Source organism: Eptatretus burgeri, chromosome 9, assembly GCF_056783735.1.
Source record: "Eptatretus burgeri isolate ZD-2024b chromosome 9, Ebu_testis_v1, whole genome shotgun sequence".
NCBI lineage: Eukaryota > Metazoa > Chordata > Myxini > Myxiniformes > Myxinidae > Eptatretus > Eptatretus burgeri.
The window spans coordinates 67,239,568-67,266,756 of NC_140969.1; the positions used below are offsets into that span (position 1 = coordinate 67,239,568).

The 27,189-nt window shown below is 43.8% G+C and overlaps 1 protein-coding gene across 3 annotated transcripts in view; it reads right to left on the minus strand.

The window, feature by feature from the left end:
- LIN52 (lin-52 DREAM MuvB core complex component) overlaps positions 1-27,189 on the minus strand; it is a 77,516-nt gene that overhangs the window by 7,987 nt on the left and 42,340 nt on the right. For 2 of the 3 annotated variants that reach the window (XR_015061739.1, XM_085895529.1), the window contains exons 4-5: positions 19,148-19,214; positions 8,150-8,233 (exon numbers count right to left, since the gene is read on the minus strand). Coding sequence is in view for 1 of the 3 variants with exons in the window: in XM_085895529.1 (XP_085751655.1) it covers positions 8,150-8,233; positions 19,148-19,214 (151 nt within the window). In the remaining 2 variants the exon portion in view is untranslated. Of the gene's footprint in view, positions 1-7,557; positions 7,635-8,149; positions 8,234-19,147; positions 19,215-27,189 lie in introns of all 3 variants that reach the window. The other variant, XR_015061740.1, reaches the window with a different exon arrangement.

Here is a 27,189-nt window from a genome sequence, read left to right on the forward strand (position 1 = left end):
ACCTGAACCACCACGGTGAGACTCGAACCCGAAGTCCACAGCCCACGACCCTGGCTGCTCGGTCACCAGACTTGCCCTCCAAAGGACCGCAGACCGCTCCAACCACGACTACGACCGTCTACAGAGCCCTCGACGACAACCACTGAGCCATGACGACAGACCGCTCAGCAATCGCCACGATCTCCTCTCTGCCGAACCCTGGTCGTGACAACCACCTACCCTTCTGAGGTGGGAGGGGTCTCTTCTCCTCGCCACTCACCTCCTGATTGGACGAGGGGTTGTCGGACGACTCGTGGTCACCTCCCGATTGGCTGGGGCATGCGTGTCATGCTCGCTCTTCGATCATTGGCTGGAGGAAACGGTCCATGCCCTTCCTTGGGGCGGAGCCTCGATCTGAGGTGATGGATGCTCCGCCCACGCCTTCAGCCAAAAACACGTGGGCAATGGCGACTGGGTCGAGTGAGGGACGGTGGCGTTGTTGTTGTTGTTGTGGTTCTTGTAATTGTTGTAGTTGTTGTAAAAACCTAACTAAAAAATAACTCGTAGCGCACACACAAAATTCCCATTAGATAGAAGGAGGGATTCTAACTATAAACACATACTTATCGAAATAACTGAACTACGGGGATTCTGGCTGTTTGTGTGCACAAGGTTTCCAAATCCGTAAATATATATATATATATATATATATATATATATATATATATATATATATATATATATATATATATATATATATATATCTTCTTCTTCCTCTTTCGGCTGCTCCCGTTAGGGGTCGCCACAGCGGATCATCCGTATGATCCGCATCGTGATTTGGCACATGTTTTACGCCGGATGCCCTTCCTGACGCAACCCTGGTTGCCTCTTACGACACAGGGATACGGTACACCTATTTTAACCGGGGTATACACCGGCCCAGTATACTGGTACTCATTTCGCCGACCTCGGAAGGATGACAGGCTGAGTCAACCCCCTGGTGTATTAATTCAGTGGCCCAACGGGGCTTGAACTCAGGACCTCTTGGATCCCAAGCCGCTGCCCTAACCACTGCGCCAACACCAGGCTTTATATATATATATATATATATATATATATATATATATATATATATATATATATATATATATATATATATATATATATATATATATATATATATATATATATATATATATATATATATATATATATTGTTGTAGATTTCCGCCGTGTTCAGCGTGCGGACGGCCGCTTCAGCCGAATCGCGGTCGCGCGCCCACCGAAGGCGACAATCCAGTCATGACTTTCCAGACCAACCCCGGAATCCAGCCTCAGATGCCTAAACGCATCGTAAACCAGTCAATACTCTGTCACGTGCTACAGGGTCGATCGCTGAACTGTCAATTTACCTAACTATTCGTGCGGACAGAAATACCGAGAGTTTACACCTCGACGGGACTTGTACGAAAATGAGCTGCTTAAGCGTGCTCGTTCCGTATGCGAAGCCGAGCGATTTGATATCGCTAAGTCCCGTCGGACCAGATTTACTTTTATCGGCTTTAAAAGCCAGTTCATTCCCGATATGTGCCGTGGCAGTCAATGCAGGGAAAATGACACAAACGAGCAGGTTAACATTCAAACAATGGGGAATTTCTTTCCAGTAGGCATGCAGTCAATGAATGGGGGGATGGGGACGAGACACGAGCAAAGTCTACAGCCGATGCCCATTCAATCATGTACACAATCATGCATTTAAACAGTTCTACTTAGGAAGACAAGGCGCCACAGACTTCCATCCAAAAACCCAAGGAAAAGAATAGGGCTTGCGAGCCTTTATTTCAAACTCGGAGGCTTGGTTGACCGAGGGGCTCCAAGAGGCCGGGCAGGTTACCAAGCAGCCCCTGGTGGCGACTCGATGGTCTTTGGATCGGCGACCCTTGGTGTCTCCGTTCGGTCTGGTGTGTCGTGAACGCGCCAGTCGCTTGGGCGGCTTGACGAGCAGCTTGAACGGCTGCTTGGTCGGCCTCGGTGGCCCGGCTTCGTCGCGGCCACTTTCGGGCGAGCCTGGCCGGAGACGCTTCGGAGGAGCGAACGGGTCTCTTGCTCTATTAGAGTTGATGCTCCTCGCGACCCCGTTCACTCCTCGGCGTCGCCCGACCGTATCAGGGCTGTCTGCCCAGACCCCCATGCTCCGCCACTGCCACTAGCTCCGACGACTCCAAGCTCCGATGCTGCCGCTCCCACCAGCCCCGACTCCCGACTTCTGATCTCCACCGGGGAATGACCCGTGAACAACGACGAACAACCACGAACTACTTCTCTGACACGACACCGACCGACTCTCTCCGAATCTGCCCGAGTTCCGCCCTTATATCGGCCAGGAGCGAGCCATCCCTTGATCTTTCAACCCGAGGCCAGGCTCCGCCCACTGTTTGCCTCCGACCTTTCATCCCTGGTGAGCCTCGCGGGAAACCCCAAGTTTGACATCACCCGTGGGTTTTGGGGAAGTCGTTCTGTGATCCGGTTATGTAAATTAGGTTCGCGCCGCGGTGCAAAATGGCGGCTTGAGCAGTGGTGGCAGTGGGGAGCGTTGTTTGTCGATGGTGAGGAGTTTTGGTGTGATGTTTCAAAATTAAAGACAGAGAAAGAATAACGGCGAACTCAAAGATGCACAGCCCGGCACACGAATAATTCCCTTTACACATCGTGGGGGAATCTAACCTGAAACACGTACTTATCAAAATAACTGATCTCTGGGGAACCTGAATGGTGTTCTGTGAATTTCCACCACCGTAACAATAAAAATAATTTTATAAAGATGCTTCGTAGTACAAAACTTCAATATAGACAGAAACAGAGACATTTTGAAGGCCATTACCAAAAAAACAGACTACAAAGAAAGCCACAAAGCTTTTCATTGTGCTCTCATCAGGTGAAATTCGCACAAAGTGAATGAGGTAAGGAAGAACAGTCTAATAGACACATATCAACAAAGTCAATTCCGATTGGACGTTTTCCACTGATGCGTCATCACCTCCCAACAGTCTAGGTGGGAGGAGCCTGTTCAGTGTTCAGCTCTCCAATTGGAGGTAGCAGAGTCTGAGGCGGAGCCCCTAAGGCTGTTGCAGAATCCTCTTCATCAACATCTGTGATCATGAGACGAGTTCGTGTTCCTCTTCTTCTTTGCACAAATAAGCAAAGTGAGTGGACAAACTCTTTTTGCCGATATAACATAGGGTCCATGGAATAGATAAATGTCGCTTCTTGTATTCGGAGATGTGTTATACTTCGGCCTCTACTCAATATCTTGAATGCACCCACATTATACTGTTCAGCACAGTTTACATTCTCAATGAAATGCTGTCCAATAGCAGATGCACATGATTTTGGGATTGATGCTGGGACCTTCCTACAAGCACGTACCGGCTGTATTCACATACTTTTTTTTCTATCAGTGTTTTTCCTGATGTTTTCAGTGTTTTGTTTCAGATACACACGCGTACTATCAGTGTTTTTCCAGATGGACAAAGGGACGTGTTGTTTGATTCTGTCATTCAGCGTCTGGGTAGTTCTGCCTACATACCGAGCATCACACTGGCACTTGAACTCATAAATAATATTGCTAAGTTTTGAGACAGGCAGAACATCCTTCTTAACTGCAGGAATCAGACATCGAGAGGTGAAAAATCACTCTTGGCTGAACAGCCAGATACGTGTTTGAGACACATCTTTTGATTTGTTCCTCATAACTTTGCGACATTTTCCCTTTCCAAGGAATCTTGATGTAGACCAGGCCCTTTTCAGGACCCATCTTCCATTCATCTGTAGCAGTGAGGAATTTGTGCATAAACCTCCTGATGATAAACTCAGGATATCCATTCTCACTGAGGATGCCGGCAATCTTGTCCATCTCTGTCTGAAGCTTGGAGTTGGAACATATCCTCTTAGCTCGACTCACGATACATTGATCAAAAGTGAGTGGACAAAAACATGCATATACATGTGTATACACACACACATACACACACACACACACACACACACACACACACACACACACACACACACACACACACACACACACACACACACACACACACACACACACACACACACACACGAAGGTGGGTACTTTGATACCTGGGAGGGCTATGTCCACTTTCTGAAACCCACATGTGGAGATAACAACCAACGACACACACACACGCCTTGATTAATATCATAGAATATGTAAACCGTTGGATGGAATGAGTTGAAAAACTGGTGGTTGTATTCGGCGTGTACACGGTGAGGTTTTTGGTGATAAAATAATTTCATAGCCCCCAAGGTTCAGGGTGGGGGAGGGTGTGGGGGACACAAATTCTCCACATAAATGTGTATCAAATCCCTCCATTTTATGTTGTTGTACACAGAGGCTCGTGGAGGAGCGGAAACACAGAATGGACCGAGACGTAACAAAAAAGGAGCAATGGAAATAGATGGAGGGCTTGACACCACCAATGGATGTGAAGGGAAAATGATGGTGCTGTGCCTGCAACCTTTGCAGACTGGACTTCTCATGATCCCCAATTCTGATACACAATGACCGACCCATCCGCAATTGTGGTGGAATTCTTCGCTCGCCTTCATCCATTTTTAACATGACCATAGCCTCCTACCCCACTCCCTCCCTCCTTTAATACTTTTGCGAGTATAAGTATAATATAAGTATAAGCGAGTATAATACAACATTAAGTGTGATGTTTTATTCTTCGGGTTCCTGCTGTCGTAGAACACCAAAAATATTGTACCATTGGAAAGCCAATAATCGATTTACTTGGAACAAAAATGTAAAGTTGTAAAACTTTGTTACCGTTGAATCACTAAATTCCTTTGAGTCCGACTTGGAGCTTAATGTAGAGGTTCCAATGACACCATTTTCATGACTACTAGAAGGGATACCTGGCGAAAAATTAACTTACACCTTTTAAAAATCGTGCAAATAAATTATATCATATCCTTTTTCGTATCCTTTTCTCACCTGTGTTGCAAATAGAGTGAAAGGCAGTGTATAATCAGAAATACTGTTTAATAAGGTGATATATTACCATTATATGAATCAAATGGAAATGTTGAGAAAAAAAAAAGGTATTAAATATAGCAAATGGAAATGTTCAATTAAAAAAAAATAAAATAAAGCAAGCGTTTTCTGAATCTAATCGATATGAGAAACGGGATTGAATGAAACTCACCATTATTATAAGTGAAGAAGATAAAGGAGGAAGAGGTTTTGTTTTAATGCAAATTGAAACCGGCCCATCTATACTCACCTAAAACTAGGTTCCCACTATCACGATGCGCGGCACGATTGAAATTGTGGTCTAAATCGTGGACTAATCGTGGTGATCCTATCAGATCTCATCAGATCTTGAGGTCAGTCGTGGCATTCGTGTTAATCGTAGAAAATTTTTGAACGGTTCAAAATTTTTCTACGATCAACACGATCAATTGTCAATCGGGATCATCGTATCAGATCGTATTGCATCGTAACAAAGCGCGACAGATCGCATCTAATCGTGCTTCCTAATCGTGGTGATCGGGATCGATCTTAGACAAGACAAACACCACGCTCTGTGAGACCACGATTTCAATCGTGCCACGCATCGTGATAGTGGGAACAGACTTTCAGAGAAATTCCATGATCAGCTACGAATGGCCAATCGTGGCGTTCGTAACGGATCGCACGACAGAGGGAACCTAGCATAACTCCACTATATCATATTGTCTGCAGATTGGGCTTGATTAGTGGTATCCCCTTCAGGACAATCGTCGACGCAGGCATGCCGAGACCGAGCTCCCTTTATATTATATATTACTCCATGACAGCAGGAACCCTTTAGAATAAAGTGTGATGGACAGGGAAGGAGCACACAAAATTGTATATCGTTGTACTTCTCAAAGAATAGAAAAATATGTAACAGTACAGAACATGGAAGGAGCACACAAACAACCGTTCTTTTTTTTTGCATTTTCACAAATATTGGTGTTCTCATCACTCAGTGACAAGTCGTACATGCTAGTAAATATAAAAGAAGAGAACAATTACTTGGCCCAATCATGGAGTGTATCCGTGTGATGTTATCACTTCTGTGTTAGATCAAATGGGCCTTCATGAAACATAAAATTTGGTCACACATTGAAGTTTGCAAGCACAGTGTAGTAATTTAAAGTTTAGGAGAGCATATTAATACAGAAAGGGCATGGCAAAGGGAAGAATGGGGGGAGAGGCGCAAGTAAAGTTGTTGCAGGAAGCACTTATGCCCGAGCTTCCTTTCGCTTTTGAAAAGTAGAAATGAATTGTTCCAAAACAGCATTAAGGACTGAATGCTGTACTTTCCAAGAGGAAATAAGTTTTAAATTTGAGATGGAAAGTTTCTGGGTAACTTTATCAGTTCCAGGCAGTTCACATGTATTTGTTGATTGTTATTTCGTACTCGCAACAACAGTGCTCATTTTTACCTGATGAAGTTACTAAAGAGTAAAAGAATCAACAAAAGTTTGATTGAAAAATAAATTTAATGTATTTCTGACAACCTGATTTTATTTTTTGTGTCCAAAAAAACAAAAAAAAAACCTCTCTTGAGCAACATGAAAAATATTAAAAAGGCACAAGACTGTTAAAAAAATTAAATTAAATAATAATAATAATAAACAGCTCAAATTGATGCTTCTTTCTTTGAGATTAGTGAGCTCCGAGATGTTTCTTTTTAGCACTGCTGAAGAGTGGGCTTCAATTCCAGTGCAAGCATCACTGTTTTGAAATATATAATATTGGGGCAATGCACCGGCGCTCATCTGGTAAAACCAGGGAACCACTGGTAGGCGTTAATGACCCACAAAATATGTAAATTAGCCGATGGCTTGAAGAAACATGTGAAAGTACAATGCAGAGATGATTCCCACCAAGTTACATGCAAATTGAGTGAATACGTTTTGAGAAGTCAAAACTAGTGATCCCAGAATCGGAATGACCTTTGACCTTTAAATCGACCTGCTTGATATGCAATTTTTTGATGAGATTTGCAATGCATCAGGAGGCTATGGTGCTCAGAGGTTCTACAAAGTTTGGTGAAAATAGGACTATTCGTTTCAGCATCCTGGGTGATTGAAGTTGTGGTCAAGTTTCACCGAAATCATGTGTGTAGTTTCAAAGAAGAAAGCAAATACTTATTTTGGAGGATCAAACCTGGACTCACTTTGACCCCCCGAAGACCTCCTGAGATTTTTTTTTTAATGCAGTGAACAAACTTTGGTAAATCACGGGCGATGGAGGTTGTAGTCAAGTTTCATCAAAATCGTGTGTGTGGTTTCTGAGAAGAAGTTCAGAGTGTTTACTTACTGACTGAATGACTGACTGACACTGTGTGATGCCAATACCTCACCTGAACTGCAGTATTGTTCCAGGTGAGCTAAAAACGGGGTTCCAATTTGTGACATTTGTATGAAAACAAAGCTTTCACAAATGGCAAATGATATGTTAATTTTTATAAAGGTCTGTTTTCACAGGTCAATATGTTATTGAGGGTAAACACTGACCGTAGATTAAAGCACGCTTCACTATGACGAGCTTTGAGTACAAGCAACAATTTGTGCAGAAACATGTCGACTCCTTCCTGCTGACAAAAAAAAAACTACGTGAACAAATTTGTGCTTTCGAAATAATTAAGTTTTCATAATGTGACAGCAATACTTAGAATGACGAACGTGGATTGGCTCACTATGCTCACCTCTCCACAATAGGAGGGTCATGAAGGTTATTCAACAGTCAAAGGTTTCTCAGCAGGCTAAAGAGTCTAAACATACATTCCAATAGCATGTAATTAATAGACGTATGTGTCTGAAGTCAGGATGCAACTGACGTTCCAATAGTATGTAATTAATAGACATATCGTCACAGCTTCACAGTGAAAGGAACATTCCAACAGTATGTCATTTATAGACATTCATGGAGTCTGCAACGAACGTTCAAACAGGACATGATTAATAGGCATATATTCGTCATGGACTGACTGACGGCTTCACGGACTGCCTCACGGACCATGCTTTTCGTTTTTATATATACATATAGATAATTATATCCAGCGCTGTTTAAGGTGCAATGTGAAAGAAAAAAAATTCAACAACTTACACTCATCCAAACCCAGTTGATAGGCCAGGTTCTGTAATTCCTTAACCTTCTCCATCAGGTTAGCAGTTGTTAAACTCCCAAACTCTGTCAAAAGAAAAAAAAACATGCATTATCCATCACATTATGAATACAAAATCGCCTTTAATGGAAATTAAACTTTTGCGGAAACCCAAGATAAGGGGGAGTGTGGTTTCCACCTTCGCGGTGCAAGTAATACTTCTTCAGAAAGATCTCTCACTGGCATGTGACCTTTAACTCTGACCTGTGGTAGCTACTGGTATACAAAGAAGACTGGACTGATGACCAGATGGGCCTTGTTAAGAACAGAAGTAAAGAGGACAAACTGTATGCATCAACACACATTTCAGGTGTTTCAACAGCCCATGAGATGATGCAGAATTTTAGATTGGATGTGGTTTCTTTTTTAATTCCATATTCTCATGGGTGAACTGCCGAAGCTTATTAGTAGTTCGTTGAAGATCTGGGCTACAAGGGTACAACAGCCCACTGTCATCAGCAGACCTTATTTAGTGAAGCCATTACATGATTCGGTGCAACTTTAGATTAAATGCCATTAAATATGGATCTGGCCTCGATTGCTGACCAAATTCCTGAGCAAGAAAATAAAATAAATGCCGTGGCAGCAGAGCACTGTCGACTTTGTCAATGTCCGGTGGGTTCCAACCGTAACCCATCATTACCAGTCACCCCTGCATGACACATGGCTGTTGATGTCTGCAGGTGTGATGTCAAACTGATTTGACAAAAGACAAGTTCATTTGCATTCAGTCGAGACTTTCTTTAAACCATTCTCAACATATATACACTTCTCCATCATTCTTGAACTATGTACTGACTGACTGACTGACTGACTGAGCAATTAATTTAAGAGTTCATATGTTTATCGTTTACAGGATAGCTTTGAGGTGTGCACGCCGTCTTTGACTTTTGCCTTGTTGACCCAAAACGTGAAACAATCTTTGTATTACAGTCAATATATATATATATATATATATATATATATATATATATATATATATATATATATATATATATATATATATATTGTTGTGGTTACCAAATTCGCAAACCACCATTCAGGTCCCTTAGGTGAGGTATCTCGGTAAGTACATGTGTAGTTAGGCCCAAACCCGTTGTCTAGTGGGAATACATGTCATTTATGCGTGCTGCGACTCTTCAGGATAGCCGTTTTTCTTTTACTATCTTTATTTTGGACCAACCGCCATTGTTACCACCACCAGTCACAACATCAACCACCAACCACAACGCCGCTTCACCACAACCGCCACGACCTTCACGTCACACCTCGCAACCGTCGCATCGCCACCGTTCTTGCGCCGCTTGTGGGTACCGGTGTTGGACTCGTGCAGGGCGCGCGCCGAACAGCGTGTACAAAATCACGGATTTTGTGCTTCAAAAACGGATCAAAAACGACACACGCCCACTTTTTGCCGTCCAATCGGTGAGCGAGGGGCGAATTGGCCCCGCCCCCAGGGCGTTGGAGGGCGATCGATATATGCAAATTTATGGATCAAAAAGCATTCACGCCCACTTTTTCTCGGGCCAATGGGGAGCGAGGTGAAAGGTCGAAGGGAGGGGGTCAAAGATGAGAGGGCGAAGCCACGGGGCTGATATAAGCGACCGTGTTCGTCAGTCCAGTGAGTAGTAGAGTAGGAGAGTCGGGAACAGAGAGTCAAGACTTCGCGGGCGGTGGAGTTGGCAAGAAGGAGCTGGTCGTCGTCGTGTGCGTTGGAGTCGGAGCGGAGGGGACGGAGCTGTGGAGAGGCGGCGAGGGCAGACGAGGGGGTGCTCGCGTCGTGCAGGGAGCTGCACCCCAGGGAGGCCGACAGCGCGACCTGGCCGAGGTGGAGACGCTCGTCGCGGGACAATAAAAATCCTCTATACCCCGAGCATCAGCAACCCCCTCCTGTTTCCCCCCGCGCTGAGATAGTGCGACCAAGGGGGCCCCTTTCCCACCCCCTACCAGACACTGCCCGCGAGGCCCGCGGAGTTGAGGCACCATCGCCGCTCCGCGTCTCATCACCAGACGGGTAGGCCCGACCCGGTCTCGGCCTCAGGCCCGCCTCATCCTTGAGGGTATTCTTTCCTTGGTTTTGGGTATGTGTTGTCGGCGCCGTCTGTGAAGTAAAATTGTATAAGTGTTGCCGTGTGCTCGCGTAATCGGTAGTAGATCTGCATTGTCTCATTTGGTTTTTGTGTAAATTGAATTGTGTTTTTCTTTTCTGTGTGCTTTTGGTGAAATTGAATATGTGTGCTTTCCGTTCGTCGCGAATAAATGTGCTTTGTGTCGAACTGTTTCCCGCTTCGCTTCGTCATTTCCTTCATTGAATCCTCATCTTGCTTCACGTAAAGGGTTGGTAGTGGGCTGAATACGCCCGATAATTAATCGAACCGTCGAGGTCGACGATAACACCGCTCGGTTATCCCGATAGTACGGAACGGGTCGCTTAAGTGGCCCGTGTCCGAAGTCGACCTGCGGCGAGGTGCGATCGCCCGGTCTACCCTCCGCGTGGGTACTTAGGTAGGTCGAATTTGGCGAGCAACCCTATCCCACGCGGGGGCTGATTGGCTCGATCGCGGTGAGACCGAAAGGTCCACCCGTGACTGGTTCCCGGCGTTAGTCCGAGAGGGTCACGACTGGATTGTCCGTCCGGTGGGCGACGTGCCGCGATTCGAGTTACGTGGCCATCAGCACGCCGGCGGGCGCGAATCCGCAACTATATATATATATATATATATATATATATATATATATATATATATATATATATATATATATATATATATATTTTGGTAAACATTGTCGAAGCTCGTGGAAGAGTGAGTACTCCCACCGAATGGATCAGGACGCAACAGGACAAAAGGAACAGTAGAGAGAAGGAGAAAACACCAATCGCAGAGCCGAAGGCCAAGACAGAGATGGGGCAGACAAACAATGGGTGTGGGGGCAGGAGAGGATGCATGGGGTGGACAAGATGGATACAGAAGGAAGCTCTCAGGAGGGAAAAACTGGAAATTTGGAAGGAGGAGGGATTGGGGTGGAGGGGAAGGGGGGAGGTCAACGAGGGAAGAAAATATCATGGTTTTGGATTGGGAACGATCTGAGATGGTGGTGGCTCTCTTGCAAACCTGGAGAGAAGAATGAGATTGAAGAGGATGTAGAAGCTGGTTCCACAGGCAGGAAAAAAAAAAGGAACAAGTGAGTGGAGGTGAGCAATGATCCTAGATTTAGGTAGTTTCACCAAACGGGGGTTGATGGTGGACTGTGTGTGCTCTGCAGAAACCTGGGGGGACAAAGTGCAGAAGCAGCAGAGAGTGCAAAACCAGAAAGGAGTCAGTAGAAGACAGAGAGACCACCGACCTGTCTGCGATAGTGAAGTGATAGGCCCAAAGACTCAGCTTCATCGCAGGACATTCCAATAATCTTAAAGGCCTTGGTTTCCTTTGCGTCAAGCTGAGCAAGATGTGAGGCAGGGGACAGCAGTACTTCATCAAGCTGTGGATGAAGGCCTTATCGGCAGCTGACTTTGGAGGCTAACTTTGAAATGTAGTTTGTCCAAGAAATATGGCTGATAGTGAGACCCAGGAGTTTGAATGACTGAACTTCCTCAAGAGGATTGTTAAGAAAGTATATAGGAGGGTTTGTGAGACAGTCCTTTTGGATAGAGATGGTGAGAGTGGGACATTTCTCAGGATTGAAAAACATATTCCAAGAGTTTGATCAGCTTGTGATATTTTTTCAAGGTCTCAAGAGAGGGAATAGGCTGCCACCAGCCTATCTGAAGGATGAGGGGTATCATGACAGAGGGTGGAGGCATCAGCAAATAGATAAAGAGGATTTTCCAGAGACTCAGAGAGATCACTGGTGAAGATCAAGAATATGACTGGGCCCAAAACACTGCCTTACTTGGGGAACTCAATCCTTTCATCTCTCCCTGTCAAGGTTGCTGTTGAGAGCCACACATTGGCTAAGAGAGTAGAGGAATCAGTAAAGTAAGGTATCTGTGGAGTTGATCTTGGATGCCATAGGCAGAGGGTTTGGAGAGTAAGGCAGGATGCAAGACCATCAAAATCACGAGATGTACCCAGAGATGACAATCCCTTCAGTGGTTTACAAGTTATTGTAACAAAATTATTTACAATTAAAGATCACTCGTCCTTTGACCTTTGATCTTTTGAATAAAAAATTGATTCACTTCAACCTTCTATGACAGTCCATACTTGTGTCAAGTCTGGTTGAAATCCCTTCAGTGATTCACAAGTTATAATGGCAACAAAAAAACCTGATAATGTACTGAGAACCAGACGGACGACCCGAAAACAAAGTCTCTAGTCTTCTGCTGTGAAGGTGTAAAAAAGGATGACACAATCGAGACATTCAACTCAATGCAACATTAACCTATTCATTTCCTCCACTAGTGCAGTCAACACATTGCTATCAATGGAAGCCTCATCTCCTCTCCTCTCTTCCAATGGAGGGTGGAGTGCCACAACCTCTCCAGTGCTATGGAAAACCCTCTGCTCCTTTTTGCATATGACATTGTTATTTGATTCGTACAACAAAATTTAAATACGCATTTCAATACAATCGACATTATCAAAGCCTTTTGACTTGCACTCCTCTGGATAAAACTGCAGGCAGATGAAGAAGCAGAAAACTCTCACTTATAAAGTTTCAATGTAAAGTCCTCAATGTTGATTGGTTGATAGAAAGAAAGGACGAGATTACCTGATTGGTGGAACCACAGGGCATCATGAATAATGAGTAGGTGTAAATGAACTGGTGGAAATGAAACAGAAATGAACCATCATAAATAATGAATAGGTGGAGATGAATCGCCAAGAACCTGCGGAAACGTAACTCTTATTAGCTGAGGGCTAATAGTGGGGAAGGAGAGGGGAGAGGGGAAGGGGTGGTTTTCATGATGACTCAATGTTGACCGTGATACAGTTGTCACAGTCAAGCCATCATCTATCTATAATTCCAGCAGTGTGTGTGTGTGTGTGTGTGTGTGTGTGTGTGTGTGTGTGTGTGTGTGTGTGTGTGTGTGTGTGTTTTGACCACTGTTTCTCGACAACCACTGGTCTGATCTAATTGAAACTTGCCAGTGATATTTCTGGGGACCTGAGGATGTGCCTTTTCAAGGTTTGATATTAATCGGACAAGTGCTTCCCAAGTTATGGCCATTTATTTACCAACCAATGACAGGACACGTTGCTGCGGAGGCGTGGCCGATGCGCCATTTAGTTACCAATCACAGGACACGTTGCTGTGTAGGTGTGGCCGTTGGGGAAGAGATCCTCAGCCGCGTTCCCCATTAAGGGTTACAACGTACGGACTTCCGGATAGTGATGACTTGCTCCATTCTAATAATTTCTCGATTTCTTTTGCGCATTTATAGATAAACACAATGTCCCAATCCAGTCGTCATTTATGAGAGCGAAGGAACGGCCTGTGTTGTTGTTTGAAAGTTTTTTTGGGGGGGGGCGGTTGGGGGGTTTGCACATACGGCCAAGCAAGAGCGAAGGAACAGCCTGTGTGGTTGTTGTTTCTGGCTCGCGGTTTGAAAGTTTTTATTTTTTTTGCTGTTAGTTGGGGTAAAATGTCGGGGGGGGGGGGTCACGCCCTTGAAAAATATGCGGTTTTCGGCATAACTCAGTCAATTCTTATTCGATTTGCATGAAACCAGCATCAAACGAGATTAACTTCTCTTGTTGAAACGTTGTATTCACCGAGCTTGCGAGTGAAGACTCGACAAAACGACGTGAGTTGATTGTTGTTTAGTCCGTAGCCCCCGAAAGTCGGGGGGGGTCATGACATTATAGATATGTGGTTTGTGTCATAAGACCATTCATATGAAACCAGTTCCCCACACTCATACCAAGAACAAAAAAGTAGTGGCGGCGAACGTATGCGCTCAATGAGTGCCCGTTATAGTTTATTTATAATCTTGTGATTCGTATAACTCAAAAAGTATTAAACCGAATTGCATGAAATTTGTTGGGATGATTGGTTATTAGCCAGGAAGCATTCGATTAGATTTTGGGATCATTCGGGTCAAAGGTCAAGGTCACGAAAAGGTCAAAATCGTCTTTTTATGATAACACGGTCAATTTTTATTCAATTTGCATGCAACTAACGCCAAAATGTTCAGAATTCAACGCCTCATCTTGTGATATGCAATATGACACAATGACACCCATACTCCTGTTACCGGTTAGGGGTCAAAGGTCAGGGGGGTCACGACCTTGAAAAATATGCGGTTTTTGTCATAACGCGGTCAATTCTTGTCCGCTTAACATGAACCCAGCACCAAAATGTTCAGAATTTAATGCCCAATCTTGTGACACAATGACGTCATAACACATGTCACCGGTTGGGGTAAAATGTCGGGGGGGGTCACGCCCTTGAAAAATATGCGGTTTTCGGCATAACTCAGTCAATTCTTATTCGATTTGCATGAAACCAGCATCAAACGAGATTACCTTCTCTTGTTGAAACGTTGTATTCACCGAGCTTGCAAGTGAAGACTCGCCAAAACGACGTGAGTTGATTGTTGTTTAGTCCGTAGCCCCCCGAAAGTCGGGGGGGTCATGACATTATAGATATGTGGTTTGTGTCATAAGACCATTCATATGAAACCAGTTCCCCACACTCATACCAAGAACAAAAAAAGTAGTGGCGGCGAAGGTATGCGCTCTATGAGTGCCCGTTCTAGTTGTACATAGTATTAATATTTGAGGATTCATCAAATTCAATTTCTTACTCGAAGTGATCAGTGGAACTGCAAAAATAGCCATTTCTCATATTAAAATGGTGGCCATCTTCAAAATGAGACAGGTCATATATATATATATATATATATATATATATATATATATATATATATATATATATATATATATATATATATATACATATATATATATATTGTTGTGGTTACCAAATTCGCAAACCACCATTCAGGTCCCTTAGGTGAGGTATCTCGGTAAGTACATGTGTAGTTAGGCCCAAACCCGTTGTCTAGTGGGAATACATGTCATTTATGCGTGCTGCGACTCTTCAGGATAGCCGTTTTTCTTTTGCTATCTTTATTTTGGACCAACCGCCATGATTACCACCACAACCACAACATCAACCACCAACCACAACGCCGCTTCACCACAACCGCCACGACCTTCCCGTCACACCTCGCAACCGTCGCATCGCCACCGTTCTTGCCCCGCTGTGGGTACCGGTGTTGGACTCGTGCAGGGCGCGCGCCGAACAGCGTGTACAAAATCACGGATTTTGTGCTTCAAAAACGGATCAAAAACGACACACGCCCACTTTTTGCCGTCCAATCGGTGAGCGAGGGGCGAATTGGCCCCGCCCCCAGGGCGATCGATACATGCAAATTTATGGATCAAAAAGCCTTCACGCCCACTTTTTCTAGGGCCAATGGGGAGCGAGGTGAAAGGTCGAAGGGAGGGGGTCAAAGATGAGAGGGCGAAGCTACGGGGCTGATAAAAGGACCGTGTTCGTCAGTCCAGAGAGTCCAGAGGCGGAGAGTAGGAGAGTCCAGAGGCGGAGAGTAGGAGAGTCCAGAGGCGGAGAGTAGGAGAGTAGGAGAGTCGGAAACAGAGAGTCAAGACTTCGCGGGCGGTGGAGTTGGCAAGAAGGAGCTGGTCGTCGTGTGCGTTGGAGTCGGAACGGAGGGGACGGAGCTGTGGAAAGGCAGCGACACCAGACGAGGGGGTGCTCGCGTCGGGAGCTGCACCCCAGGGAGGCCGACAGCGCGACCTGGCCGAGGTGGAGACGCTCGTCGCGGGATAATAAAAATCCTCTATACCCCGAGCATCAGCAACCCCCTCCTGTTTCCCCCGCGCTGAGATAGTGCGACCAAGGGGGCCCCTTTCCCACCCCCTACCAGACACTGTCCGCGAGGCCCGCGGAGTTGAGGCGCCATCGCCGCTCCGCGTCTCATCACCAGACGGGTAGGCGCGACCCGGTCTCGGCCTCAGGCCCGCCTCATCCTTGAGGGTATTCTTTTCCTTGGTTTTGGGTATGTGTTGTCGGCGCCGTCTGTGAAGTAGAATTGTATAAGTGTTGCCGTGTGCTCGGTAGTCGGTATTAGCTCTGCATTGTGTTTTCGCTTACATTTGCTTTTTGTGTAAATTACATTGTGTCTTTTCTGTGTGCATTTGGTGGAATTGTATATGTGTGCTCCCGTGTGCCGCGAATAAATGTGCTTTGTGTTGAACTGTTTCCCGCTTCGCTTCGTCTTTTCCTCTATTGAATCCCCATCTTGCTTCACGTAAAGGGTTGGTAGTGGGCTGAATACGCCCGATAATTAATCGAACCGTCGAGGTCGACGATAACACCGCTCGGTTATTCTGATAGTACGGAACGGGTCGCTATGGCCCGTGTCCGAAGTCGACCTACGGCGATGTGCGATCGCCCGGTCTACCCTCCGCGTGGGTACTTAGGTAGGTCGAATTTGGCGAGCAACCCTATCCCACGCGGGGGCTGATTGGCTCGATCGCGGTGAGACCGAAAGGTCCACCCGTGACTGGTTCCCGGCGTTAGTCCGAGAGGGTCACGACTGGATTGTCCGTCCGGTGGGCAACGTGCCACGATTCGAGTTACGTGGCCGTCAGCACGCCGGCGGGCGCGAAATCCGCAACAATATATATATATATATATATATATATATATATATATATATATATATATATATATATATATATATATATATATATACACACCTTCAATTTTATCATTATCGGATTCCTTGACCATGAAAACATTGTAGTAGACACCAAAATTGTGTTTGTAAGTGCATTAGAAGTGAAGATGTAGCCCAAAACAGAATTTATCGAAAGTCGGTGGTGGCCATTTTGTTTTTCGCCTCTAAAAAAAATTCCTCAAGGGTGCGAGTTTGGCACCTGGCTGACTCCGATTCAGGATAGCTCAGAGATGTAACGAACAATGAACCAAACAAAAAACTTCATAATGACGCCACAACATGTTTTTTCACATTTCCGCTGGAATAAGGCCACATTCATCAGCTCTGTGGTTCCACCAATCAGGTAATCTTGGCCTTTCATTCTCTTAACCTATCAACGTTGAGGACATTACATTGTAACTTTATAAGTGAGAGTTTGCTGCTTCTTCATCTGCTTGCGGTTTTATCCTGAGGAGTGCAAGTCGAAAAGCTTTGATAATGTCGATTTTATAAAAATGCTGACATTGATATTCATGACCCATTCACTGAAAAACAGCAGCTGCATCACATTGATAATCTGGAATGGATTAGATGCTTTTCTGACAAATGGACCATGCCTTTCAATGCCAGCAAATGTCAGTGTCCACAAGATTCACCAAATCTATTTTCATGGTTAGTTACTGGAAAAGGTTCAATCCCTTGAACGTCTAGGCCTCAACATCAATCATGACTTCTCCTCGGCTGACCATATAGCAACGCTCACTTCCATTGTCAACCACAGCCTGGGCATCCTCAGTCAATCCAAGAGAAATCAAAACTACTCCAAGCCAGCAAGGCCTTTATCTGTAACTCAATGGAGTGCTGCTCTCCCCTATGGGCTTGCATCTCAGCATCACATCTGTCTCTCGCATTCTGTGGAAGCTAAATCACATTATTGGCAACTACTGCGATGAGACCGAAGCACAAGCCTGTGGCTCCCACATCGCAGGGAGGTCAATGGTATCTCGTTTTTTAACGACTACTCTTCTACCTCTGATTCAGCCCTCCAGTCCTTTCCAGCTGCTGCAGCACACAGGCGTTCTTTCAGTGACCATATCCTGATTCAACTCCCCAAATCTATGTTCACCGCACACCTCAACCCCTTTGATCCTCTTTTCTCCGATTTGTGGAACTGCCTTCTGGTGATTGTTCAGTCGTTTTTTTCCCCTCCAGAGCTTCAAGCATGCGCTGCACCATGATCTCATGTCATCTCCCATCCCCACTTGTGGGATTTTATATCCACATTGACCCAACCTAACCCTCTTACTTTCAGGCGATTGTTTACTTCCCTTCTGTCTACTGAACTCAACCGTCTCCTGTCCTCTTCATTCATTCCCTTGCTTGTTGTACCCAACTGTGGCCCCACTGTCAGTACATTGCCTATCTTACATTATTTCACTTCATTCTTCCATGAGCCCACATTTTGTAACCCCATAAAGATAAACAAATAAAAAAGATACTCAGGTTGCTCGACAGTCATCTGATCTGAGGCAAAGCCAATGCAATGTAAGCAAATGCAATTATAAATGACTTGGTTTATAAAGGTTAAAAACATGTCGTGTTAGAAGCACATCACCCACCCACGCCACCCTCCCCAACCCCGCAAGCATTTGCAAAACACAAGCATTCATAAAAATTATATCTGGTTTACTCACTTTTTGCACTCGTTCATCTCTGCCCTAATAAGACGCTAATCAGGACTGGCAAGATGGTGTGAAGGTGTGCACACTCGCCTCTGAGTAGTCTCACTTATGTTTGAATCTCGGCCCAGCCACAAAAACTGTCATTGTGGTGTCTCGCAGGCAGGGCAAGGCCCAGCAATGTGTGTGTCGTCCGTCCTTCGGATGGACGTTACACTGAGAATCCCGTCTGCTGGCATTAATTGGTGGGCGTCAAAGACCACACAGTGTCCTTCACAAAGAGTAGGCAAGCTATACCCGGCACTTTGAACAAATTCCAAATGCTTGCCCTAACCTACAGAGGGTGTTGCATCAACGGCACGGCTATGCCCTCAGCCAATGATGCTAATCTGCAGCCTTGTGCTGGATATGAAAGAAGAAGAGAAGACGCTAATTAAAATATAACCAGAAAGGGGAGCAGAGAATGAAGGGAGGAGGATGATCAAAAATACATACATACATAATATGCAGATAATTTCCAACATTTACGTTTTTTCTGCAAAATGGTTTGTGATGTATATTTTACTTGCCTTGCAGCATGTCAATATCTTCTTTCTCTAAATCAGCCAACCACTTCGGAGGAGATGATGTGATTGGCTGTTGGAAAATGTCAAAAAGGGTTCAGACAAGAAAGCATTATTAACTGATAGTTTCACGTTTCCATCTCATTCGCTAATGAAAGAATAACTTAAAGTATCTGTAGTAAAGAATAACCCCAACCCCAACCCTAGCTGCTAGCTCGGTGATTTTTCTCTCTTCTACCGTCTCCTCTCCGGCCTCGTCCCCCCGATCACTCCCGCCCCCCCCCCCTTCCCGGCTCTGTCTGTGATCTGGCCCCTCCATATTTCTGCAAGGTGCTCAAGATCCGCCAGCAACCCCCTTCTGGTGAAACTACCAAAATCAAGAATCACTGCTCACCTTCACTCTTTCATTCCTCTTTTTTCATGCCTTTGGAACAAACTCCTACACTTTCTTCAATCCCACTCCTCCCTCCAGGTCTTAAAATAGCTGTTCACCACCATCTCATATCTTCCCCCATCCACAACCATGATGTTTTCTTCCCCTGATAATTCACCCCAAACGCACCTCCTTCAAATTCCCCATTTTCCTTCCTGCCCCATCCCTCTCTCTACCATAGATCTAATATTTCTGTTCCCCACTGTGTTGTGATTCCCTCTGTTGCCCCCTCGTCTCCTGCTCTCTTTGTTCTATGTCCTGTGTGTTAGCTGTTATACAAGCCTTGACAATGTATACCAAAAAATAAAAACTTATTTTCATCATATAATTTTCCACAGTATTTTCAACCATTTCAATGCAATCAAGATTGAAAATTTTTGATAAAAACTACAAAATTCAGATAGAAGCAATCAATGCCTTGCAATGCCTTTTATATCAAAGACACAGATTTATCAATGTCAACCTTGAAGCCAAATTATAGATTTCCACCTTACATTTCAATCACACATGGCTTAATGTTTCATTGCATTCATGTAAAAGAGACTTTTAAAAGTTGCAAATGGAAGCTACGTGCTACATTGCATAGTTGAGTTATGTCAATTGTGATGAGCCACTGTAGCTTTCACTTTAACATGCCAAACAAATCCTCAGAAAAATAAAACCCAGAAAAAACAAGCTCGAATGAGCTAAGATCCTCGTCCTCTTAATGATGACGTCATAAAAACGAATGTGACGTCATTGTGATGTATCAGGTTTGCGATAAATTATCTGTGCTAATGCCCGGCTTGATTCCCGCAAACAAAATTCAAACAGCTTGCCTAGTTTCGGAGATAATGGTATACGCGGTTGCCATTAGCGGCGATATTATGACGTCAACTTTTTTTTCTCAGAAGAATTTCCAAAATTTGAGATGGTTACTGCCTGCGCGTGGGCTTTCTGCATATACAGTACATGGCAAGTTTCACGAAGATCCGATGAAAACTGTAGGCTGTGAAACAAAAAAGTCCACAAGAACAACAACGTAAGACTTAGAGATCCTCCACGAGGATCTAAAAAACAACGAAACTTTCAAACCAGAACACAATAATAATAATAATCATAATAACAATAATAATAGTAATTCAACAGGACATTGTTAATATAAACTATGGTGACATGCAGACACAGATAAGAATGAGAATAAAACCCTAACAAAAGCGTTTCATATGAGAATAGACACCACCTGTGTTGCATTATTATCCCAGAGGACGAAGGACCACCACCGATAGTTAAGTTAAGTCCATTTTTGGCAGATAGTTAAGTCCACCAGAATATAATTGTAACCAGATAACAACACAAGGAAAACCACACTCAACTCTCAGTCGTACAAATACATCGTGTTTAATCTCCAGCCTCACCCCCCCCCCCCACCCCGCTCTCTCTGCGATTTGTCCCCACCACATTTCCGCAGGGTGCTCAAGGTCCTTCTGGTAAAACTACCAAAATCACGAATCACTGCTCACCTTCACTCTTTCATTCCTCTTTTTTCCCACCTTTGGAATAAACTCCCTCACTCTATTCTTTCCCATTCTTCCCTCCAGGCTTTCAAAACAGCTGTTCAAATCCCATCCAAAGTCCAACCCCCATCCAAATCCTCGATCTTTTATACCCCCGATAATCCACCCAATAGACCATAGGATGAAAAGGTGAAGATAACCCCATTTTTAGCCTCCGCCATCTTTGAAGATGGATGGAGGTTACTGTTTTCACCCCCTTTCTGTTTGTTTGTTTGTTTGTTTGTTTGTGAACAGTATTACGGAAAAACTCCTCGACGGATTTCGACGAAACTTGGTGGGGGGCGGGGGGGTTACGTATGGTCCAAGGATCATGCCATTAAATTTTGGACTTGGTCCTCCCCCCCCAAAAAAAAGTTACAGAATTTTTTTTTTTTTTTTTGCATTTCTACATGTTTTAAGTGATTTCCAACCCCCCCATAAATTGTTAGAGAAAAAAATATTGTTTTTGCATTTCTACATGTTTTAAGTGATTTCCAACCCCCCCCAAAAAAAATTGTCACCCCCCCCAAAAAAGAAAAAAAATATTTTACATTTATACATGTTTTAAGTGATTTCCAACCCCACCCCCCCAAAAAAAATAATTGTTAGGGAAAAAAAAAATTTGAAACTTTTTTTTTCAACAAAATTTCGATTTCTTTTTTTTTGCATTTCTACATGTTTTAAGTGATTTCCAACACCCCCCCCCCCCCAAAAAAAAAATGGTGGAGAAAAGAACTATAACTGTCAGCACTGTTGACATCATATTTAATGAATAAGATATAAGGTTCACTTGAGTGACCCAGCAGTATTGGCGGCGGAGGTTTTGCACTCTCCCGAGTGCTCCCCCTCTAGTTAACCTCCGCCATCGAAGATGGATGGAGGTTACTGTTTTCACCCCTGTCTGTTTGTTTGTTTGTTTGTGAACAGTATTACGGAAAAACTCCTGGACGGATTTCGACGAAACTTGGTGGGGGGATTAGGTATGGTCCAAGGATCATGTCATTAGATTCTGGACTTGGTCCAAAGTCCAATATGGCCGCTATGGCGGCCATTTTAAAAAATATTTGAAATTTTGTTTTTGCATTTCTACATGTTTTAAGTGATTTCCAACTCCCAAAAAAAATAATTTGTTGGAGAAAAAAAAAAAAAACAGAAATTTTGCAACTTTTTTTTCAAAAAAATTGATTTTTTTGGGGCATTTCTACATGCGCGTCGATCTAGTTTAGTTTATTCAATCGTGGTTCAGTAGTGTCTGATCAGTTTTGACCTACAATGAATAGGATATCAGGTTCACTTAAGTGACCCAGCAGTATTGGTGGCGGAGGTTTTGCACTCTACCGAGTGCTCCCCCTCTAGTTTAAAAACTGTGACCCCCCATCTTGGAATTACATGAAATTTAGAGATTAAGTAGGTTTGATGGTGCTGAATCCAAATATGAATGTTGCTGAGCTGTAAATCCACACGTTTTAATTATAATGGTCACTTTATGTTTTTCTTAGAAAGTGGACTATTTCTCCATCCAAAATTGTATTTTAAACTTTTAAACGGCAGGCACAGCGAGTCTCGAAATTTTATTCTGCAATGATATCTATCAAACTGAGATGCTGCAGGACTCAAAGGTACAGTTAAGATAAAACAGCATGCACTTGATGTAATTTTTCAATGTTGTTGGTGAAAAATATTGTTTTTGACCCTATATTAAGAAATACATACTTTTCGCTTCCGCCCTTTGACACAATTCTTAATGTTTGCATACAGGTCAAAAACAGTTCAGTGATTTTATACAGAAAAAAAAACATGTATAACAATGCAAAAGGAAACCACTTGATTTTTCTGTTATCAACTTTTAATTCCAGCTTTCATTGTGTGTACAATATAGCCTGGTGTTGGCACAGTGGTTAGGGCAGTGGCTTGGGATCCAAAAGGTCCTGAGTTCAAGCCCCGTTGGGCCACTGAATTAATACACCAGGGGGTTGACTCAGCCTGTCATCCTTCCGAGGTCGGCAAAGTGAGTACCAGTGTACTGGGCCGGTGTATACCTCGGTTAAAATAGGTGTACCATATCCCTGTGTCGTAAGAGGTGACCAGGGTTGCGTCAGGAAGGGCATCCGGCGTAAAAACATGTGCCAAATCACTATGCGGATCATACGGATGATCCGCTGTGGCGACCCCGAACAGGAGCAGCCGAAAGAAGAAGAAGATTGTGTGTACAATATGATAATTAAAAAAATTTAAAAATTATTTACTTATGTACAGAACAAAGTATAGATCTTTACCTTATTGTTACTGAAGTGGAATCATACTTCACTTTAAAATAATATGCTGCTGGTCACAACAAATAATTTGCGTAAACTTTTATTTGATTGCTTCTGCTGGATTGTAGTTAAAACCAAATCTTTGCAAACATACCTGATGGAACATATTACCAATGAAGTATAGGTACACTTCACAATGATTCTACTCATCAGAAATAAAGTGCACTTTGTGCAGTAAACCATTTTGCTATGATATAGTAATGTGAGAAATTGTATATTGTTCGGAAATAGAACATTCTGTATTGACACACTCCACATCCTGGCCATACAACTGGCAAACAAACTCTTCCAATGTGTTTACAAGTGTATCTTCGAGAGTAAAAGATGACCCTAGTTCTTTCAAAGCATCTTGGTATTTGTTAACAGACAACATCAGTTTGAAAGCTTTCTGTTTTCCTCTGCCATAGAAGGCACTAACAGAGTCACATCCGGTAAATACATGAAGGCCTATCAACGCCTGTGATACTGAACTATCAAGATGTCGACGCACAGCCTGTATATCAATTGTGCACTGTAAATCTCCCTTTCCTGTGAAGAAGAACAAGTTCCCATCTACTTTACTTGCATGGCTGACAGCAATGGTGAAAACATCAGAGTCAGGGCTCTTGATAATGACATTTGGTTGCAGCTCATCTGCTGGTTCTGAAGTTGACGATGCCTGCATGTTGCATGCTGCGTAGACACTGTGCAGCAGTAGTCGAGTGTCAGCCTCTTCATGATTTCATGCAAGTTCTGGAATGGTCTCCACACACAGATTCCCATTCTTACCGCAAAAGGAGTGACAGAGCTGGCAATGTGCAAAGTAAAGTTTAACTCCATTTAACTTTTCGGGTTCACATTTTGACCACTGCACAAACAGAAATTCCACTAGAGCTTCCTTGTTAGAACCACATGACAATAATTTTTTTCACCGACGTGGGACTTGCGGATCAGAGCCATATATCTTCACTCGTTGTACCCCATCGGCTGCTCTCCTCCCTCTCTCTGCATTTTTGATGCTTTTTGCTGGGTAGTTGTCAGTTAAAAGGTGAATGCTTGCAGCATACAAGTTGGTAGCGATACTGATAACTTTATGCATGATGTGCTCTGCCAGGTCACCAAACGTCATACTTGAAACCATCTTTGCATTCACCTCTTGAATTCGTGCCATGCCATCCATTATCCATACGCTTCCTTTTGGCAATGATTCCACAATAGGGCATGGCTCTGTAGCAGACTCAATATACATCATCAGACTAGCTTTATTTGTTTTCTTGAGTCTTCCTTTGTCATTGGCTAAAGGTAGAGGAAGTGTGTTTAGGCAGTGGGTAAGCATTTCCTGCAAATCCAAATCACGGTATCTTGAGATGATTAACAGCCGTGCAAACAACTTACAATCCTGATTCAATACTACTTCCTTGCCACTTTTCGTAGTTGATTTGCTCTGTTTTGTCATGCTGGAGAAGGTTTTTAGCTTCTGTTGTTTCAAGGGTGAATGTATATCGACATCACCCTCTTGAAGCCTGTTTACCATAAAACCCTCAGCAGCAGACTGACCACTAAAGCTGGCATTCATGAGATCTGCCTCTACGTCAGCAGGTGCAATTACACCTGAAGTTATATGGAGGAGTTGAGGTCCTGTCTCTTCAAATGGGTTAATCATACACCCTGTGGTGTCACAGACAGCAAGCACATCTGCATTGTCCTTCTTTATTCTGGAGGCATCAAGGTCCTTGCGTTTAGTTTTTTGTTGCCACCTTCCTGCCATTATCTCGCATTCCACCTGAATGGCTACTCTTAGGTACTGAGACAAGATCCACCTGTGGCAATAAGCTGCGATGGTGGTACGTCCAATCATACCCCCTTTCATCTTAGTGTCTCGATTGCAAGTATGCTCAATAGTCTGGTCAGCAGCAATACAGGCAAAGCTGTGATCTTCTTGCCTCTGCACAGCAAATTGACCATCAAGGATGGCAGCATGAATGTCTGGATGTGTTGTTGGAAGCCTCATCATCTCTAACCAGTATGCAGATAGATAGCGAGCGTAGTTGGTGTGGTCATAGGCGAAAAACCATGGCATGATTGTTCTTGTCGCCGAAAGATGGAGGTTCCAATCTGCCTCTCTGGTGCCTCTTACAAAAACCAAGAGTTCCTGGACCATCTCTATATATGAGGACCAGAATGCATAGGTTGGATGTGGTCCAACAGCTGATTGTATTTGGATGTGGTCCACATATTTGTCTATCAGTGTGTGGTATTCCCTGTTCTCCATCAGTTCTTGATACTCAGCTCCAGGAAAGGCTGTCTGAATCTTTAACAGAAGCCGTCTTGCTTGACTTTCCTCTTCCTCATCTAAGCTGTTCAAGAAGCTTTGCCATCTTAGCCTCTGCATCACCTCGCTGACAATTTTGTAACACCGAACACTTCTGTTGTAATGGTGTCCTGTCAGGATACCGTTTATTGATCCCTGTGCCACTATTCCGGACTCGATCAGGATATACTGCAGTCCCGCACCCCTAAATCTTTTAGAGATGCACGCCAAAAAAGCCATGCATGTGCGGAACTCCCCAAGTCGAACTACTGTTCTCTTCAAGAAATGTGGATCTTTCCACCGAATTTGTTGCACTTTTGAATATATTGCTTGATCAAACACCAACACTACAGTTTCCTGTTGAATGATGTTGAACATGAAGCTTATTTATTATTTTGAACGCCATGGCACTATGTCTATTAACACACCAACTATTAAGCTTACCGTCAACTTCGTCAATTTTTCGTTTCTTGCTTTCCACTGCTGCTAGCTTGCTAATGTTGCAAATAAGTTGATAACATTCACGATGATAGCTGGCCCCATTTTCTACAGCAACCTCAATTAGTGTTTCCAACACATCGGCAATGTCGGCGTTGAAATTGATGCTCAGTAACTGGGATGATTTCAGGATAGTTTCACCTTCTGAACATGCCAGATTTTGCCAGCGTAATCCACATCCAAGAAACATCTTCCAGCTTTTTTGCTTAAATGCAATTAGATCCCCTTTCGGTTCAGAAATCGCATGCATACAACACCACTTCGGAACGACGCCGGACGCCATGGCCAGTGCCATGTTAGCTCTGCTGTGCCTGTCAACAACATTTTTGTGCACGTGACCGAGGCTGCTCAATATCCAGGAAACGAACACTGTGATTGGTTCACGGATGGCAGAACGGCCAACGAACCGATCTACGGCGCAATTTAATTGGCCGAGCTAGATGTGGGTCAATGAAATTTTTACAATAATTATCGGTGATTTTATTTAATTTTCTCGGAAACGCTCGTTATAAACGCCAAGCAACATTTATATGTTCAGATATAATATTTAACGAATTTACATGTGCTCATATTGTAATACCAAGCAAGGGACTACGAAATGGAACGATAATGCACATCATCCTATGGTCTACAAGCCCACCTCCTTCAAATTCCCTGCTTTCCTTCCTGAAAGTCCCTGTAATGTCCATCTTTTATTCCCATGTTCCCACCCCATCCCTCTCCCTTCCACAGATCTCCTAATGTCTCTGTTCCCCAATGTTTTGTCCTTCCCACTCCCCCCCCTGTCTCATGCCCCCCTTGCTGTGCATTGTGTGTTAGCTCTCATAGGAGCCTCAACAAGGTATACAAAAAAAAAACAAAAAAAAAATACCTAAAATTCAAGGTTTTGGCTTGATATTATTACGAAAATGACTTGGGGATTTATTAGGGGTTTATTGTTCATCAGTTATCTCTTGATGGATGTTCACATTTAGTGT